Genomic DNA, 21,200 nt, shown 5'->3' on the forward strand with positions numbered 1-21,200 from the left:
TTTTTTTAATTGTTTTTTTATTGCTTAGACGGGTGGACGAGTTCACGGCCCACCTGGTGTTAAGTGGTTACCGGAGCCCATAGACATCTACAACGTAAATGCCGCTACCCACCTAAATAAAAAAAAATCAGCAAATCTTTGATAACAAGGCACAAGATTATCTGCTTTTCGTGCGATTTTTAGGTTACATATCAATGATGTTTGGTTAATTGATTCTTTGATGAAAAAATTGTACCTGTATGCGGGATTTGGATACATATTCCCGTCATTTAGTACGAATACACCGGGCATCTAATTTTTAAGGTAAGGCGGCTTTTAGTCCAAGTGAAGCATGATATGTCGGTCATCAGATTATCCCTCGGAGTGCATGCAGCGTTGCTGGAAAGCCGATCAAAATATGTGTACAAAATAGCGTAAGTATGCACGTACTTGCTTCGTAAAAACATTTAGCGTTAGTGATCTTGGAATGCGGTATGGATTTAAAGAACAATGGGATGTATTAATCCTGTTAGTGCCATGTAGGTCACCGGTGACCTACATGGCACTAAAAGGTCACCGGTGACCTACATAGCGCACTGAATTACTTATGTTGATTTCTATTACTAAACGCCTGGTTTTTTTTTATTGCTTAGTTGGGTGGACGAGCTCACAGTCCACTTGGAGTTAAGTGGTTACCGGAGCCCATAGACATTTACAACGTAAATGCGCCACCCACCTTGAGATTTAAGTTCTAAGTTCTCAGTATAGTTACAACGGCTACCCTACCCTTCAAACTGAAACGCATTACTGCTTCACGGCAGAAATAGGCGGGGTGGTGGTACCTACCCGTGAGGACTCATAAGAGGTATTACCACCAGTAATTACACAAATTATAATTTTGCGGGTTTGATTTTTATTACACGATGTTATTACTTCACCGTGGAAGTCAATCGTGAACTTTTGTTGAGTACGTATTTCCTTAGAAAAATTGGTACCCGCCTGAGATTCGAACACCGGTGCATCGCTCAACACGAATGCATCGGACGTCTCATCCTTTAGGCAACGACGACTTAACGCTGGCATAGCCTCTAAAGGCTACCAGCTTAGGTAGGAGATGAAAAAAAAAGCTGAACATATTACTGGCAGTCATGTTGCTTGCAGGAGTACATATTCATTTGAGTATAATCTTACGTTTCTAGCAGAAGCGTTCACTTCGTGATGTCCATGGGCTCTTGTAAGATTTTAGCAGGTTGGATACAGTTAACAATAAAACAGCTGTTTAACAATATAAATAACGATATCGAATTGACCAATATTCTAGATCTAACATATGTACGTACTCACTGTTCGGAATCATAAAAGCCGTATTTTAACCAAACGAATCAAAAGAAAATAATTCTTCCGGAATGTTTGATAAAGTAGCTTTTGCTTATTTATAAAATAAACACTGGTACATTAGCGTTTCACGAAATGCGCGGGCGTTCGGTTTGAAGTTTCAGTGCAATCCAGTCCGCGCGTTCAGACGCGTGTGTCAAACGTACCGAAATATTAAAAAATATATATTGTGAAATTGGATAATTAATTTGTGCTGAAAGCCACATATTTATATTTTAAAACTATTTAATATAAAATGGCGTATTCCTGGGACAATCGTGTCGCTTTCGTTGTAAAATATCTTTACGGTAAGTTCAATGTGAATTGGATGTTTAAATTGAGTTACCAATGGGTCATTGGTTATGGGACTTTATAGGTGTGTTAACCTGTAAACAAGAACTATCTTAATGCATATGCGAATCTTTATAGGAAAATAACATTGGAAAATTTTATAACACTAGAAAAATCAATTTCAAAGTATTTTAGAAGTTATGAGTTTGTAGACGATTTTATTATTTTTTAATAAAGGTCGTCTGGTGTAGTGGTAAGTGACATGGTCACTACACAAGGGGGTTGCGGGTTCGAATCCCGCCAAGGGAAGATATTTGTATGATAAATATCTTTTCCAGGGTTATGGATGTATATTAAATATATGTATGTGTATAATAAAAATCTTACATTTATTTCCGTTATCTGGTACCTGTAACACAAGTTCTTTACGAACTTATCACGGGACCAGTTAACGTGGCGTGATTGTTAGTAAATATTTATTTATTAAAAAAAAAATAAAAAATAAGATATGATAATCATCGCTAATGTTTGTTATCCATGTTGTAATGAGTATTATTAAGGTTGCCGTTGTTGTCTGACATCAAGCCTTTTTTATGTGGGAGCGTAGGAAAATTATGATAGGAATTAGTGGGAGGATTATGTTATAACATAAGGATACAGCTGCTATGAACCGTTAATTAGAAAGTAGTACCACTAGCTATTCCCCAGGTGACTTGACCAATTATTTATTTTCCTGTATATCCTAAACTAATTTGCAGTATGAATAGAGTACAGATGTGTACTATAATAGTTATCTTAATTTATTATAATTATGTGAATAAAATAATAGTTTCGCCGATAGAATATACCGGATATTTCTAACTATTGTTAAAGTTAATCAACACATTGATTTTCCGCATTGGACTTGAACCAAATGTGTGTTATTTTTGTTGAAAACCTATAAATCTTCTTGCACGAGTCGGGGTGGGCGCTTGTCACTAGTATTAGCACAGCTAGTGTAATATTTTTTTGTAGAATAGCAGATTATTATACTTATACAAACAAAAATACATACAAAGGGCCACATGATTTTTCCAAGACACTGACCGATTTATGTCAAAATTAATCAGACAGTTTATTTATTGCTTAGATGGATGGACGAGTTCATGACCTGCCTGGTGTTAAGTAGTCAGCGGAGCCCATAGACATCTATAGTCGGATTTTTAATTAGACGAAGCCAGCTGACAGTAGCTAATGTCACTTTGTGAAATAATGTTGCTATATTTAAAGTAATAGTGATGCGTTCAGTTCTCGTTCAATCACATAAATGAACAATGAGTGTGAAGAGTTACTCATTAATTTCAAACTATAAAAGAATATTATTTATATTTTACAATAAAATTGTATTAAAGTGATCCAATATAATAATATGTTACTAGTAGTATGTAACTACAATCAGTTTTTTTTATTTTCATTACCTATGTACCTATAATTGTTATATTTTATACATCTATAGTTTCAACTATATGATGCATTGGAAATAGGACAGTCTTACAAGCTTCCTCGCAATGTTTTTCTTAATGTTTAAAACACTCGGTATTCAGTACAGGTAGATACCATAGGAACATAATGTTTCGTCGAAAACTCGTTGGTATGTACAAAGCACGGCTAAAATTCGAACCCCGTGCCCGATATCGGCAGTTCGGCACACTAACTATTCACTAGACAATCGAGGCAATTTCATTAATTCAGGAGTTTTTTCAATCGTTCACTTTGTCACAACACTATTTTTATTTCATCAAAAACTGACAACACAGTAAACGTCAGTTTACTTCGTCTAATAAAAAATCCGACTATACAATGTAAATTCCGCATGACTTCTAAGACCGTCGTGGCCTAACGGATAAGACGTCCGGTGCATATTCGTGTTGAGCGATGCACCGGTGTTCGAATCCTGCAGGCGCGTACCAATTTTTCTAATGAAATACGTACTCAACAAATGTTCATGATTGATTTCCACGGTGAAGGAATAACATCGTGTAATAAAAATGAAACCCGCAAAATTATAATTTGCGTAATTACTGGTGGTAGGACCTCTTATGAATCCGCGCGGGTGGGGACCACCGCCCTGCCTATTTCTGCCATGAAGCAGTAATGGGTTTCGGTTTGAAGGGTGGGGTAGCCGTTGTAACTATACTTGAGACCTTAGAACTTATATCTCAAGGTGGGTGGCGCATTTACGTTGTGGATGTCTATGGGATCCAGTAACCACTTAACACCGGGAGGGCTGTGAGCTCGTCCACCCATCTAATCAATAAAAAAAAACCTGAGCTTATACAGTACAACGGTTGCCCCACCCTTCAAACCGAAACAAATCACTGCTTCACGGCAGAAATAGGCAGGGTGGTGGTACCTACCCGTGCGGACTCACAAGACGTCCTACCACTACTAATTACGCAAATTATAATTTTGCGAGTCGGTGTGTGTTTTTTCATTGCATCGTTGCGTTATTATGCGATAATATTTGTATTATTGTCTCTCATCCTTGTATTATTACGCAATAATGAGACGGATATATGGTCTCGCCTTGTCTTGCTCTGTTTTAAGCTTGACTATCATCAGTCCGTAGTAGCAGTGGTAGCAGGAATACTTAACTTTTTTGTATTTATGTAAATATAAAGTGAGAAAAACAAACCTCAGGTACTCTATTAGGTATAAAGTATTTAGAAGATGTTTACCTACAGAAACCATGTAACGTTTTTTTTCCATTAAGACAGATAGCTTAACTTATTAGTGTGTGTTAGTGATTGCAGTAATATGTTAGCGATTTGAATGCAAAAATCACTTATACCAATGTCAATTGCCGAGTTCGACGAGTATGGTTACTGGGATCCCTAAGCCTGCTCCTAGTGTTAGAGCTGGAGGTATCTAATGCAAGAGTTATTGGACCTGATAGATCCGTAAGGACGTGTCTAGGGAGAATCGACATTCTTTAACGAAGAACACGCTTCTAGAGTTGTCTTTCACGGCTCCCATTGCAACTGTTCAAAGTAGTACAATCAATTAGCATTGACATTATTATGCACAATGAACATTACATAGTTTTCGTTCGACGCTCGTCACTCGGCAGGTCGTTGTGACTACGTGGCTTCGCTCCAACTGTTTCACAACTGTTACGCGCCCTCTCGAACCAACGACCTGTTTACTACTGTGACCTTGTTAGGGCTGGTGGTTTTTTTTTTTCCTACCTTGGCTGGTAGCCTTGAGAGGCTATTCCAGCGTAACCTAACTAGTAGGTGAGCTCACGGGGCTCAAACCTGATGACGTTGCTAACACGAACCCTAGCAAGAGCCGTGCTTCGCAGAATCTACCACCGGATCGGAAACGCGACCCACTGAGAAGATCCGGCGAGAAACTCAGTGGGCTGTGTCTGAGGGTTAATTTACTCGTCGAGCCCTTCGTCGCAAGCGGCGGGTTCGACGAGAACGGTGACCGGTGCTTGAAGTACCTAAAAGCACCGTTAGTGGATCGGGAGGATCCGAAATGAGGTGTTTTGGGCGACGTCGACTGCTTTCCATTCTTTCCGCAGGATCGGGAATGTAGTTACCGGCGGCCACGATGAGAGGGTTCTCGCGTCGTGCTGCTTTATCGAAGTGGAGCTGGTGGCCGTTTTTAATACGCTTTTATTAGCTTCAGATGTATGTATGTTTGTAACGGAATCTTTGAACATGATTTTGACCCCCTTCAAAACGTCGGATGAACTTGAAATTTGGTATACTTATTAAGGACCGATGACAATTCAATATCAAAAAATAAAAATTCAACTAAAAAATGAAAATTAAATAATAGTTTAAACAAACTATGTAATAAAATACGCTTTTATAGAAAATCAACTAAAAATAGAAAATAAATTTTAATTAAAAATAGTGTAAGAAAAAATGATTTTATTGTAAAAAAAAGCGTGACATGACACAGCAAGACCAACCAAAAAAGACAAAATTCTCAAGGCGACCTCTTCCCAGACCTTTTTTACAAATCAGCGTCTGTAGGTAACTAGGATTTCTTATCATCAGAGCCAAAACGATGTTAAAAATATTTTAAATGTTTTAGAAATGTTCGTGATATATTATGACGGGTAAGTCTTTCATGAAATGCTCTTTTAAGAGGAGTATGTAGTTTCTTTGATGATTAAAAGTGTCTTCGATGCAGATTAATTAAAGCGCTGCAAAATTATATTGCGTTGAAAAGATGCGAACACAGCCTGTGCGCCTTGCCACGGATGAAAGCCAGCTTGGGATCGTAAGGCGCTGATATAATATTATATAATATAATACTCGGAGAACGCTGCTTCCCACTCTCCAGTCAATATCTGAATCGCCTTTTACAACACCCTCGAGAATAGATCGAATTGTGCTATTATGGACCAAGACTACATAACCAAAAGACATTATACCTCATGCTATTTTTTCTTTCATTTATACGTGGTAGTAAAGTGTGATATCCATCGGCTACAAAACGAAGAAAAGCTCCTAACAATACCGCCTCTAATAATGCTATTACTTATTTAGTTTCAGATTATTTCAGTTTCAGATGTCGTTTTATAAATATATGACTTACTAGTTCATCAATTCGTACTTCTGGCAAGCGATAGTTTACTAAAGGGCAACCCTATTTAAACATGGCTATCCACTCATTGAGTAATTTTACTCCCACGTTTTACAAGTCACGTACTATTCATACAGTTCCTTAATAACACATAAACATCCAGCCGTAACAAAACAACAATCAAATAAATTACTGAATTTTTTTGCTATAATCCCGTTTTTACTGTAGCATTACCTAACATTTTATGAAACGATAATGAAAGAAAACGTTCTCGAACATTTTTTATCTAAGTTTTAATGCTCATTTCTGCGTCGTTTTAATAGATCAGTTAAAAATGTTGATAAACGAAAATAAAATAGATATGGATAGTTACAAAGCAACAATTAATTATTATTTTTGACAATAGCCCTTGTGTTGATGTCGACAAAGAAGAAGTTCGTAGTGCTCTAGATGTGCTTAGTGCGAGTTTTATAACGTTGTCGATAGCGTAAAAGTTAATTCTAATTTTTATGGAGTTGGAACGTTTGCCCACGTTCGCCGCTAGGGGCGCTGTTTTTAACTGATCTGTTAAAACGACGCCGGGTATTAAAACTTGTACTAGTAAAAAATGTTCGAGAATGTTTTCATTCATTTGCTTTTCATAAAATTATAAGTACAGCTTTCGGCACACATAGACCATACACGCGTATACAGTTTTTAACCTCAAAATCTTAGTTTCGATAATGATTCCTCTGTAAAGCAAAAAGCAAACGACGAAATCGATTACATTAATGAATTCTCAACAAATTTGTCGAAATTAACCGACTCATTATAACTACTGATTAATTACATGAGTAATCTTGCATTAATCGTCGTGATAAAATTGGCATTGGGCACACGATATGCTTGGCATTTAATTTACAACACGTCTAGTATTAGCCAGACCGATCGCGGCCCTACTTTCATAATCCTGCGATGAGTCAGTGGACGGAGCTTATAATTTAAATTAATTATTAATTAAAAACAGAGATATAACAAGTTAAGAACACGGCAAGTGAATAGGTAATGTAAAAGATTGGGTTTCTGTGGAATAATACCAATAAAACTTTTTTCGTATTACTTTGGTGTTCAATAAAGCTTAATCAATTAATTTTAATCACGGGCCAATTGTGGATCAATGGCAAGCACATGAGTTCTTATGAATATACCGGCTTTTTGAAAGGATTAGGCAGTACGTAACCGTAATCTAGTATAGCGATACATATATTGTATTATATTATAGCATAGTATAGCTTCCGTCAGGTGAAACGTCCATGCTTTCCTTCTAGCTGTTGCCGAAATATTTTCTTAAATAGTCCGGAGTCGCATTATTATTATCTCAATTAACTTCTCGTTCTAAAATTTTACTAGCTGTAATTTATAGAATTTATAACGGCTCATAAACATTATTTATAGTTCCACAGAATATCTCAAGGGCCTTTTCAATTTTATTTTTTTTATTGTTTAGATGGGTGGAGTAGCTCATAGCCCACCTGGTATTAAGTGTTTACTGGAGCCCATAGACATCTAAAACGTAAATGCGCCACCCACCTTGAGATACAAGTTGTAAGGTCTCAGTATAGTTACAATGACTGCCCCATTCTTCAAACCGAAACGCATTACTGCTTCACGGTAGAAATAGGCGGGGTGGTAATACCTACCCGCGCGGACTCACAAGAGGTCCTACCACCAGTAAATATTAATGTCAGCCCATATAATGCAATAATAAAGATTACATTAAATGCTCCGCTTCAGTAGCGGAACGAACTGAACTATTTTTTTTCGTTCCTGTGATCCTGGTTTGGTATTTTAAGCCAAATTAATAGACTTATTGCATCGTCATCAGACCTTCCACGACAAGAGGGTTTTCGTGTCGTGCCGCCTTCTCGAAGTGGCGCAATGATGCCGACTGTAGATACTTACTGACTGAGTCAAGCTCCAGGTCATCATGGAGATCCGCGTTCCTTAGGAGCTATGGTGCTCCGACGGCTATCCTGCAAAAACGGGATTGAATGATTTGAAGGGGGTTTCAAGTTGGTGCGGGCCGCGTGAGCGAACATTACGCTTACATAGGTCATGATGGGGTGAAGCGTGGCGATGCGATCTCCGCTCCATGCTCGAGGCGTGGTCTGGCCGCCTGGCGGACCCCGCCTACAGGCGACGGACCGTCGAGGCGATCCACCCGGTCCTCTCGGACTGGGTGAATCGCGACCGAGGACGTCTTACCTTCCGAGCGACGCAGGTGCTCACGGGACACGGCTGTTTCGGTCGCTACCTGCACCTCGTCGCCCGGAGGGAGCCGACGCCGAAGTGCCACCACTGCAGTGGCTGCAACGAGGACACGGCGGAGCACACGCTCGCATACTGCCCCGCTTTCGCGGGGCAGCGCCGCGTCCTCGTTGCAAATATAGGATCGGACATGTCGCTTCCTACCGTCCTGGTTACGATACTCGGCAGCGACGAGTCCTGGAAGGCGATGCTCGACCATCTCGCAGAAGGAGGCGGCGGAACGGGAGAGGGAGAGCTCTTCTTCCTTCTCGGCGCCGTGCCGCCGCCGCCGAGCCGGGGTTCGGAGGAGGGCGTTTGTCCAGCTCCGGCCCCTATGAGGAGGCAGTCTCCTCCCGGTGATGGTCACGGGGAGACCTAAGGGGGTTGAGGCTGCGCCGCACGCTACCGTCACTCTAGCGCGCTGGCACCAGGAGGACGGGACGGCGCGTCGGCGGCTGCGGACTGCGATGCGGTCCGTATTTTCGTCGTCGCTGTCGTCGCCGAACATACTGTGGAAGAGCAATCCGGTCGGCGGTTTCGATTAAAATGGTACGGTTAATTCCTTTCTAAATTCAATTTTGTCATATTCGTTCCTTAGTTGTTCACTCTTGACAGAGCAATTGTTGTTGATGACGCTGCATACCCATTGGTTTAGCAGCCTCCGCAATGCCCTCCACTTGTTGCGGTCTTCAAAGTCTCTGGAACTATGGACCAAGGACGTCTGTGTCACAGCTTTCATGAGATCTGTCCAACGTAGGTGAACGAACCCGTGATCACCTGCCCTCCCTCTAACCTTGTCAGATAAAAGACTTTCAAAGAATGAGCCAGAACATTCACATTAAAGCGAAAGTATTGATTTTACAAGCATCCTGAAGCAATAAAATAAGTGATGGATGAAACATCAATACGAAGAGTTTATGGGCGGGTGTCGCTCGTTTTATCAGACAAAGACATTTGTTTACAGTTTTTCTTTAGTATTCCTAAAAAATACTGATTTTTTGTCATATTTTACGCTAAAATTTCACAGAAAAGCTTACTTTGACGTTCGCCACGACGGCAACGCTTAGAGATAATTCCTAAAACATTAATTTTAATGATGATACGACTTCGACTTTTTCTAGCTTGTATTCGAATTTGTATAGAAGATTGCGGAGAATCTGGTTTTACTGGTGGTAGGACCTCTTGTGAGTCCGCACGGGTAGGTACCACCACTCTGCTTATTTCTGCCGTGAAGCAGTAATGCGTTTCGGTTTGAAGGGTGGAGCATCCGTTGTAACTATACTCAGATCTCATATCTCAAGGTGGGTGGCGGCATTTACGTTGTAAATGGTGGGCTATGAGCTCGTCCGCCGATCTAAGCAATAAAAAAAATAGAATCCAAAAGATCGTGTTTATTTTAAAGGTACTATGTAAAACGTGAATACTCTTATGATTGAAGGTTAAATCTACTTCATTTCCAGATATAGACAACAATGGGTATCTGGACGCGCACGATTTCCATTGTCTGGCCCTCCGGACGTGCGTGCTTGAAGGGAAGGGCGACTGCAGCTCCGCCCGTCTCCAGAAGTATCAGCACGTGATGCTCAACCTGTGGGAAGAGATCGCACAGCTGGCGGACTTCGACAAGGTGCCGGACTATGTCGGTTACCTAATCTATTTTATTACGCAGGTCGCAGCGCTTATGCCGATGTTGTGATGTCCAGCTTCTTTCTATTTTCTCATTATCTACAGTGGCATTACTTCTGCATGCTTGCAGCGTGTGGTAGATTGGTTCGTAACGGGAAACTTAGTTTGCCTAATGAATTTATTTATTTATTTATGAAGGTAGGTAAACATCTAAAAATATAGCATAGATAGGTACGTAGTGATGCGTAATTTATTAAAACAAATGTAATGTTAATTTAAACATCATTCATAGCAGAATATAAATTAAAAATAGAGGCTTGTGATAGGCAGTGGCTTGACTCTGCCTCTAGCATTACTGACGTCCATGGGCGACGGTAACCGCTCACCATTAGGTGGGCGATATGTCGAGTATAGTCTAATATAATATACACAAAATAAGAATTCGCACATAAATACCAGATTTATGTCTTAAGACTCTTTCATATGCCAAGAATAACTCTCATACACACACACACATGATCTATTTCAGTACCATTGATTTACGTAAGCAAATATTTACTTATGCACATTGAAATCTTTCCTTTACACGCATAATATTTAATTGAGTCGCATCAAAGCTGACCATATGTTGCCACAGAATTTCAGAATAAGATACCAAAAATATACCAGTTTTTTTTATTGCTTAGATGGACGGACGAGCTCACGGCGTTACACCGAGTGTTAAATGGTTACCGGAGCCCATAGACATCTACAGCGTAAATGCCGCCACCCAACTGAGACCTGAGTTGTAAGGTCTCAGTATAGTACATCGGCTGCCCCGCCCTTCAAACCGAAACGCATTACTGCTTCACGGCAGAAATAGGCAGGGCTATGGTACCTACCAGTAAATACGCAACTTATATTTTTGCGGCTTTTGATTTTTATTACACGACTAGCTGTACCCGTCAACCGTGATTCCAACACTCATATAAATATTAGCCTATCCATTAAGTACATGTATTTTCTACATGGAAACCAAGTTTCAAGTCAATCGGATGCATGGTTCAGTAGTTATAATGGAGCATCCGTAAAAACCATTGTAGATTTATATATTAGTATCGATATATTCGTCTTTAGATAAGTGATTATTTTATTAATTTAATGTCAATGTGATATTTAAACATAACATACATTAATGTATCTATTAGTATTTTTAATTGGACACATTGAGTGTAATACCATGCATGCTTTCTTTATTTCAAGTCTAACAATAGCACAAGCGTAAGCTAAGCGCACGCTTTATGCTTGTCGCGGCTCTGACAAGCTATTGCAGCACTAAAAGCTTTATATTTCAGGACGGCATCGTAACGGTAGACGAGTTTAAGCAGGCTGTTATGAACAGCTGCGTGGGTAGGAGGTACGAAGACTTCCCGCAGTCGATGCGAGCGTTCATCGAGACTAACTTCAGAATGATCGACATTAACTGTGACGGCGTGCTCGCCCTCGAAGAGTATAGATACGACTGCGTGCAGAGGATGGTCGTGGAGGACATCAAGGTTGTCGACGAAGCTTACAGTACACTGTTAAATGTGAGCTTCTTGTTGTTGTACACGTATTTATTTAATTATTTATAGCTGATCCGGCAGACTTCGTAGTGCCTCAATCGATAAATAAAATACCTAAACTTTTGTATAAAATAAATTTAAAACAAACAAACGGAATCCATCCGACAGGGGACACATCAAAGGAAAAACAAAATTGTTATTTTTATTGAATTCCGAGCATTTTCATATTTATCTACCTTTTAAACCTTCTCTGGACTTCAACAAATAATTCAAGACCAAAATTAGTCAAATCGGTCCAGCCGTTCTCGAGTTTTAGCGAGACTAACGAACAGTAATTCATTTTTAGATATAGAGATATATTTGGGAAACCAACAGTACAACACAAACATATAACATTTTAAAAAAATAGCTAAAACAATAATCAAACATGTTTCCACCATCAAAATCGCATATAAGTAGAAACTGAACAGAGAAGAGAAATTTAGAAATTTAATTTTACACAAAAAACAAAAGCAACACCATACGCACATTACCATGTACATTATTAAGTACATATGCGATATGCGAATAAAAGAACCGTCGATAACCTGAGGTTCAATATAATTAGACTGTATGCTTAGTGCAAGTTTTTTAACTTCTCGTTCGCGTAAAAGTTAACTCTTGTATGGAGTTTGACAGTTGTCCTTCGTTTGCAGCTAGGGGCGCTGTTCCAACTCCATACAAATTTGAGTTAACTTTTACGCTATCGAGAAGTTAAAAAACTCGCACTAAGCACACTGGTGGTAGGACGTGTCTTGAGTCCGCCCGGATGGGTACCGCCTGCGTATTTCTGACGTAATGCGTTTTAGTTTGAAAGGTCGCAGCCATTGTTGTATAAGACTGAGATTTAGAACTCATGTCTCAATTTGGGTGGCGGCATTTACGTTGTTGATGTCCATGAGCTCAAGTAACCACTTAATACCAAGTTGGCTGTGAGCTGTGAGCCTATCTGAACAATAAAAATAAATAAATTATTCGAAATATCAGAAATAGTCGAGGGGTGGAAGGATATTTGGTTTAAACGGTGTTTCGCTTAATACGCGACATTTCTCTTTGTAAGTTCCGTTTTATTTGGTATTAGCATCAACAGTTTGATGTTTTTAATTGAACTTCAATTATGTGTACTCCGTTCAAATAGCCGAAGAAGTTTTTTGTTATAACTTTTTTTTTAAATTTAAATTTTAATAGCTTTCCTGTAATGTTGCGAAAATGTCGCTTGAACCAAATAGATTTTCAGACCTCGATATAACGACAATAAACACGCGAGAATGAAATCGTAGAAGTAGTTTATATTATGTCTACAACTTGCGAAGACCGTCGTAAAAACTTCATGTTCAGTGTTTACGGGAGTCCAAAGGATAACACAACGTTAAAGCTACTGCTTGTCTTAAGATAGAACCATTGCAGTGTCAATTATTTTATTAATCAACACCCATTTGTTTGTCGTCAGATCGGACGATCTGATTTTTTTTCCAATGCCTTTAGAGGCTATTTCAGCTTCGCCCTAACATGTAGGTGAGCTCATGGGGCTTAAACCTGACGACGTAACACGAACCCTAGCAAGAGCCGTGCTTCGCAGAATCTACCACCGGATTGGAAACGTGACCCACTGTGAAGATCCTCAGTCAGAAACTCAATGGGCTGTGTCTGTGGGTTAATTTACTCATCGAGCCCTTCGTCGCAAGCGACGGGTTCGACGAGGAACGGTGCTTGAGGTACCTAAAAGTACCGTTAGTGGATCGGGAGGATCCGGAGTGACGTGTTTTGGGCGACGTCGAATGCTTTCCATTCGGTGACTATCTGTCGTCAAAGGTTAAAAGTATCAATGCTTTCCGACAGATTCCTATATGTAGCACCACGATTGATACTTACTCGTGTAGATTCAAGACATGTCCTACCACCGAAACAGATATTAGATCGATTTTCGGACACCGCATGCGGTCTCCCAGGCATGAATTAGAGAAGCTCATAACTTCGGGTCGCATAGGGGGCAAGAGCACCGTGGGCAGTACACTAGCCAAATGGTCAGATCTGGTTAAGGAAGCGGCTGGTGGTAGTCTAGACCATGCGGTCCATGCCACCCATGACTGTTTGAATTCGGAACGTCAGAAGTGTCAACGAGTGACGTCCGCTATGACACTTTTGCCTTTTTAATTCCAGCCGCCAAGGGCGATACATCGATTTCATATTTCATATATTTTTAATTTGTCACATAAGGACTAATAAAGATATTACCAATAAATGCACTCCACTCTCATTTACCACAACGTAACAATGACCGAACACTATGGAAGAAAGTCACACGCGGTCGCGATCCTGAGCAGTGAGGGAACGATGAAGAAGTGCATTCATATAGTAATTCCAGGCTATCAATTAGAAGGCGTCGTGAATTTCCTATGGTCACAACAACATAAGGTTTCCTCCGTCACGTTGATAGAGTAAGCTATGGGTTCTATATCTTTCTCATGTAACAGAAGCCCTGCGAACGCAAAGGTGGTTCATAAATAAATCATAATAAATATAATAATAAATAAAACGGTATCTTAAATATAATTTTGATATCAAGTATACTAAATTTATGTTAATGTAACACGTGAATCATTTAATCGCTGTATTATATTGTATTATATTATATTATAGAGAAATTTAATTTAGGTTACTAATTCATCATCATCATCATCATCAGCCTTTATCTGCCCACTGCTGGACATAGGCCTTCCCCAATGCCTTCCACATAATTTAATTGATTAAAATGATTAATTAAAAATTATAAATAATTAAATTACTAATTGATATTGAACAATTTTTATGAAGATTTAACAACCAATGCACACGTCGTCCTTAGCTATCATCTCAGCGATCACGTGTAATAATAGACCGAGCGATGTAATAGCATGTGTTTCCAGAAATATTCGCGTCATACACGATCATTGCATGGTCGAAGAACATAATTAATGCAGACGGTTCATTCCTATTAAAATATTCAGATCATGTAAATTATTTGTATTTATGTGTGACGTTTGTATAAGTAGATACCCTAGAGAGGGTAAAAGGAATAGAGGAAGGTAAGGAATGAGATGGGAGGATGAGATAAAGTTAACAGTCCGTCCTAACTGGAGGAAAACCCTCCTAGCAACCGCTAAAGAATATAAAAATGAAAGATGTTACATGAGGCTTATGCGAATAGGCGCACAAAACTGAGATACATTCTGTAAAATATCCAAAATTAAATCAACAGTCTTAATAGTTCAGGATAAAGGGCTCATTGATTGATTAATTGATCTTATGACATTTATGATTGGGGCTATGAAACAGCAGGGGATTTTTTATTTCATCATCATCATGATCATCAGCCTATATCAGTCCACTGCTGGACATAGGCCTCTCCAATTGTTCGCCACTGTGCACGATCCTCGGTTTCTCTCATTCAGTTCCTGTCAGCCACCCTGCACAGATCATCACTCCACCGAGCCAGATTTTTTATTTACAAAGCGCAAACATTGCTGTGGTCATACTACCACACTTACATCAGATGCCTTCCTGAGCATTGTCTCATTTCAAAAACGATAATAATTAAGCATTCTCATTGGGAATTATGACGAAACCCCATGGATCTCGGGATCTTGTGCACTTACCCAGATTGGAAACGAGTTATAATGGACATTTTTCGCTTAATGCATTGATTCAATTAAAGAATTTAATCACATATTATTATGATAGCCTAAACGATGAACAGTAATCGTAGCCTTATGATTTCACAAATTGTACACAGGAATTACAATTACAAATACAATTATAATGGAAGTTCGAGGAAATCGAAAGAGAGTCCAAACGAAAATAATGTATTACTTTACAGGGATGATCCCTTGTAATGCTGTGATGGACGACCGCTTGATTTCACAGTGTGAATATTATTGCTACGTAATTGCCATATCCAGATATAAGCACTAGGGACTTAAACAAGACCAAAGATTCCGGTGTTTAAATAAATAAAAGAGTACCTACTATTCCATTTACAAAACAAATCTGTGGTCAAAAATCCAATACCGCGTCACTCCTCGATTTGTTCATCTGTAAACTGGAGCCTCTGTAAATTATGAACTGTCTGATGTGCGATCCCGGGAGATTCTGGCACCGATACCGGTCGACGCTGATGTCGTTGACATGGTGCCGAGGCGTTTAACAAAACGAGATGTGATGTAAACGATTTAATAATAAATATCGTGCATCTGTGTGCTGCTTAGTGCGAGTTTTTTAACGTTCTCGATAGCGTAAAAGTTAGCTCATGTTTGTATGGAGTGGGATAGTTTGCCTACGTCTGCCGCCAGGGGCGCTGTTATAACTGCATACAAAACTGGGCTAACTTTTACGCTATCGAGAACGTTAAAAAACTCGCACTAAGCATACTGACTAATGCCCGTCCTTTTGATGCGTTTTTTTTTAAATAGAGCCCATCACCAATCAAAACTTGTATGCCGAAATGTACACAAAACACGTGGATACTAGAGAGTACTTGCGATAGGCCGTGTGATCCTTATTCATTGAACAAATCACCTGTTGTTAGGTTTAGATAGTATGAATACGGTTATCCTGATGCCATAATATCATCATCCGGTCTCAGGTTATTGGTACAGTCACAGTCATAGAGCTGTATTCGCGCTGTAATGAGTGTAGTAACTATACGACACCCGGATGGCGTTAATTGCTGCTGCACCTCACAGCTCACCTGGTGTTAATTGGTTACTGGAACCCATAGACATCTACAACGTTAATGCGCCACCCACCTTGAGATATAAGTTCTAAGATCTCAAGTATAGTTACAATGGCTGCCCCACCCTTCAAACTGAAACGCATTTTTGCTTCATGGCAGAAATAGGTAGGGTGGTGATACCTACCGGCGCGGACTCACAAGAGGTCCTACCACCTGCTGTTTTTTCAGGACGAAAGGTAGCCTATGCCCCTCTTCTGATCTAATATTATTATTATACGCGTGGTGTTACTTTAAAGAATCATGTCAATTCGTTGCTTCGTTCGACGTGAAATAATGACAAACAACACACTTTCATAATAATATTTAAAAAATTAAAGTATGGAAGTTGTATGTGTTTTAAATCAGTAATGAATAATTTCATTTCTTTTAAATTGTTATACCCCTACCAACATACAAATAATTGTAAATACGTTTAACAATTGTTTTAATTAGTTTATTAACTATGCCTCTGTTGAGGTCCAGTTCAGCAAAAATGCACTCAAGTGCATTCTTTCATCCACAGTGCGCTTCCAGAGATCTTTTTTGCCACGTACCATCCGGCTTTGGAATGAGCTCCCCTCCACGGTGTTTCCCGAGCGCTATGACATATCCTTATTCAAACGAGAGGCTTGTGGAGAGTACTTAACGGTAGGCAGCGTCTTGGCTCTGCCCCTGGCATTGCTGAAGTCCATGGGTGACGGTAACCACTCATCATCAGGTGGGCTGTATGCTCGTCTGCCTACAAGGGCAATAAAAAAAAAACTTAATTAAGAATTTTTTGGTTGTTATATCTTCAGTCGTAAACCCGGAACATTAGCGGTAGCCGTTCTTAACATACAAAACATTGCCCCTGCTTGCGTCTTCACAACAATTTCCGTGTACATCCTCATCTGTGACGACATAAACAATCCCACTACGATCTAAATATAAAATGTTGCGAACTAGTTTAAAGATACGCTCACAAAAATAAATAATAAAAATTATGCAACGAAATGAATAAAGCGTTATAGAATACTTTCTTACTGGCTAATCTCCAAATCGCTACAATAGACGTGGGCAGTGTCACTTCGGTGTTATTGGGATTTAATATTATTGTTGCAATAGATAACGTGAGTTGGCGGGAAAGTGTTCGTTCCGTATTAACATGGTTACATGGTTTGAAATGTAATTAATACGCATGGTTACTCGAAGTCGAGCGATAAAGTCGCGAAAAGAATACATAGGTACCTATTTTTATTTATATTGAATAATAAAAAACGGAAATTATACCATAATGTTGAAATCTGTCAAAAGTCTTAGGCTGTAAATTAGTGTAAACTGTGCCAAAGAATTATAATAATATGTATTATACAGTCGAAAAATCATGAAATAAAACTAATTGTTAATAGAAACAAAAAATCTCGCGTACCTTTACTAAAATAACTTCTTTAAATTGCTATTTAGTTAGTATTTTTAATGCAGTCAGTCACTTTTTCAGTTAGTACAATCAGTTTTTTGGTTCACATAAAAGTTTATAGTTTTTGAAATACATAGTTTGTTTTTTAGGATGACGACAGGCGGAGGGGCGGCCTGACGCTCTCCAGATATCAAGAACTCTTCGCTCAGTTCCTGGGCGACGTTAGCGATGACTGCGAAGCGAAACACTTGTTTGGACCATTAGAATTTTAGGATCTCTTATTAATTTTTAGGTTAAATTTTAATCATGACTGAAATGTTCTTTCTCATAAAATACCTACATCATAATATTTATTAGCCTATTTTGTTGTACGAGTACGTTTTTATTGAATGTAAATTTATTAAATTGTTCAAAGGTAATTGTAAAAAAATTTTTTCGTGGCTCAAGATGAGCGTTTTAAATTTAGGTTTAAGTAAAGGAGAGCAGCGGCGCCTTGTCGTTTTGGATTTAATGGTTCTCAATTATTCGACTCAAACGAGCTTTAGTGGCGGATGAAGATTTACAAGTTTTTCTTACAAGTGGTGTTATGAGTTGGGAATATTGTGAGGCCGCAAGGGTAGGCACCGTGAGCTCGCCTAGCCAGCACCGCCAACTCGTACCCCCGGAATACGCTGCTGAGTCAGGGTTGCCAGGGTTGCCAGATTTTTTTTTCATATTTTGCCTATAAGGGGCAAATGCTTAAATAGGAAAAAATACGGGACTTACTTTTTTACCCGGGACAAATATAAAACAAAATTATATAGTGACATTCTTTTTTTTTTATATTTCTTCGAGGAGCAAGTCAGTGTTAACATATTTTTATCGGTTTTAACATATTTATAAAAATCAATACAATTATAATTGTACGGTTTGAATAAGGGACAGAGTCAATCCCGCCGGGACATTTTATACTAAGCCTAAAATACGGGATGTCCCGGGAAATACGGGACGTGTGGCAACCCTTGTCAGAACCGACGTGGGTCACAGAGTGCGCTCACCCCTCACGCAGCAGCTTACACGTCATTCTCTGGTCTTCCCTCGTAGCTTCCGAACAGTGATGGATTTACGCCTAGGCCCTTGAGACCAGTGCTTAGGACGGCATGATTTACACCGTATAGTGCCTCGCGCGCCTTTCTCAAGGCGTAGTCTCACGGCAGGAATTGGCAGAGCAGGAGGATCCCGGTCTACCTCTTCTCCCTCTTGTTCACTGGAGGCACCGGAGTCCGACATAACCCGGTCTGTTAAAAAAAGGGCGGCATGATTTGAGTGCCGGCAAAATTTTTTAAATGCCAAAATTTTAGAGACGAAAGAAAGTAGACTGTCTCCTTTGAAAATGAGTTCAGATTATTTTGTGTAAAAAAATTATAAAGTTATTTTATATTTAATATAAAAAGTATTGTATCAAAATTAATAACATTTATTTTGACATCAAGGGTGGCACAATAAACATAATCTAGGGCGGCATCAAGCCTAAATCCGTAACTGGTTGCAAGTCGACCTAAGATGTAGCATAGTATTTTTATTTATTTAGACCTAAAACTATAATACAAACATAAATTACATCTGTGTTATATATTTGATTAGGTACGTAATTCTCGAAGAGTCATGAAAAAGCATAAAAATCGGTTGTTTGGTGTCTTAAAAGAAAATGTTAGCGAATCTTCTTTTTAATGAAATAACTTATTTTTTTTTGCATATATGGGTGCATACATTAAGGTTAAATGCTTATCGATGTCCTTAGTATCATAATGTGAACATCAACACACTTGAGACGTGAATTAAATTCTCAATTATTGTAATAGTATAACAGCTGTCACATCCTTTAAACCTGAACGCAGCACCTATTTCTGCCGCGATGCAGTAATGCGTTACGGTTTGAAGGGTGAGGCAGCCGTTGTAACTATACTGAGACCTTAGAACTCATATCTCAAGGTAGGTGTATTCGGAATATTATATAGTTATTTCCTTAGAACAACTGGTCAGCGGGATTTGAACATTGGCCCGGTCGCTACGTTTGACGCGATTCTATTGGGCGTCTTGTCCTTTAGCTAAGATATTTTATTGCCTTTTCTTTTGTTTTTTATTTTACACAAAAAATAATATAATTGTAGACAAATACGCAGAAATTCAAACGACAAATAATACAACTTTCTAATAAAACATTTGCACAAACATATGTATGTAATTTACAAAATTTTTTTCATAATTGAATCCTGTAACTAAATTTTTTTTCGAATGTAATAATGATTAAATCTTCACTGCCCTTTCGTGGTGAATTGGATATATTTTTGTAAAAATCTAGTAATTTTCTTCATTATTGTAATAATATACTTATAGATTTATTCTAAATACTCTAAATATTGTAAACAATATGTACGCGGAGTGATTGGGAAATAAACAATTTTGTTACGTGAACGCATTTATTTTGAAAAAACAGCAGCAATCTTTGAAGGCGGTTTTTTATTGAAATGTATCGACACCACGACATATGAACCGCTATAGGCGAATAAAACAAGTCTGACAAAAACTTGGATACCGCTAAAGACAACTTCAAGAACACATGCATATTTGCAATTTTCATTATTTGTCTAAACATCTTGTGTCAATGCCTGGTGGACTAGTGGTGTTCCGACGAACGCTGATTTTTTTAACTTTAATTATTCACGTTAACGTGATTAAAGTTATTGTTGCTTTAATGCCACGTCGTAAGCCGAGTTAACCTAATATGTGTATGCATAGAGTAAGATTATATGTGTATGGCTCTAATCTATATATATATATATAAATGAATTGCTGTTCCTTAGTCTCGCTAAAACTTGAGAACGGTTGGACCGATTTGGCTAATTTTGGTTTTGAATTATTTGTGGAAGTCCAGAGAGGTTGAGAAGGTTTAGATAAATATGAAAATACTCGGAATTAAATAAAAATAACAATTTTGTTTTTCCTTTGCTGTGTCCCCCGTCGGACGGATTTCTTTTCTTTGCTTTAAGTTTATTTTATACAAAAGCTTAGGTATTTTATATTTGTCGATTGAGGCACTACGAAGTCTGCCGGGTCAGCTAGTAAAGAATAAAAAAAAATGCCACGTCGTTAACTATTAGTTGTAGAACGTAGTATAGTACTTCCACGTCGAAGATGAATGACCGCAAGCACTGATGATCTGTTTGAAAGTTGTGTCGGCTTGATGAAACTGCGATGCCGGCTTACTTTGGTACGACTGCGACGACAGAGAAGTATGTGTTTATTTTTAATGGTTGTTAAAATAATATAGTGTTTTTTTTTATTGCTTAGA

General features: G+C 38.7%; 1 protein-coding gene across 2 annotated transcripts; it reads left to right on the forward strand.

Moving 5' to 3' along the window:
- Nucleotides 1-1,481: 1,481 nt before the first annotated feature.
- On the forward strand, nucleotides 1,482-20,319 carry Scp1 (Sarcoplasmic calcium-binding protein 1). Of its 2 annotated transcripts, none has more exons than XM_028173554.2 (4): nucleotides 1,482-1,661; nucleotides 9,975-10,153; nucleotides 11,475-11,708; nucleotides 18,019-20,319. In XM_028173554.2, the coding sequence occupies exons 1-4, from the start codon at nucleotides 1,610-1,612 to the stop codon at nucleotides 18,139-18,141; spliced, it is 588 nt and encodes a 195-aa protein (XP_028029355.1). In that variant the 5' UTR covers nucleotides 1,482-1,609; the 3' UTR covers nucleotides 18,142-20,319. The 2 variants fall into 2 exon arrangements, with proteins under 2 accessions (XP_028029355.1, XP_028029357.1); XM_028173556.2 differs by having other exon boundaries at nucleotides 9,975-10,141.
- Nucleotides 20,320-21,200: the final 881 nt, after the last annotated feature.

Source organism: Bombyx mandarina, chromosome 03, assembly GCF_030267445.1.
Source record: "Bombyx mandarina strain Sakado chromosome 03, ASM3026744v2".
NCBI lineage: Eukaryota > Metazoa > Arthropoda > Insecta > Lepidoptera > Bombycidae > Bombyx > Bombyx mandarina.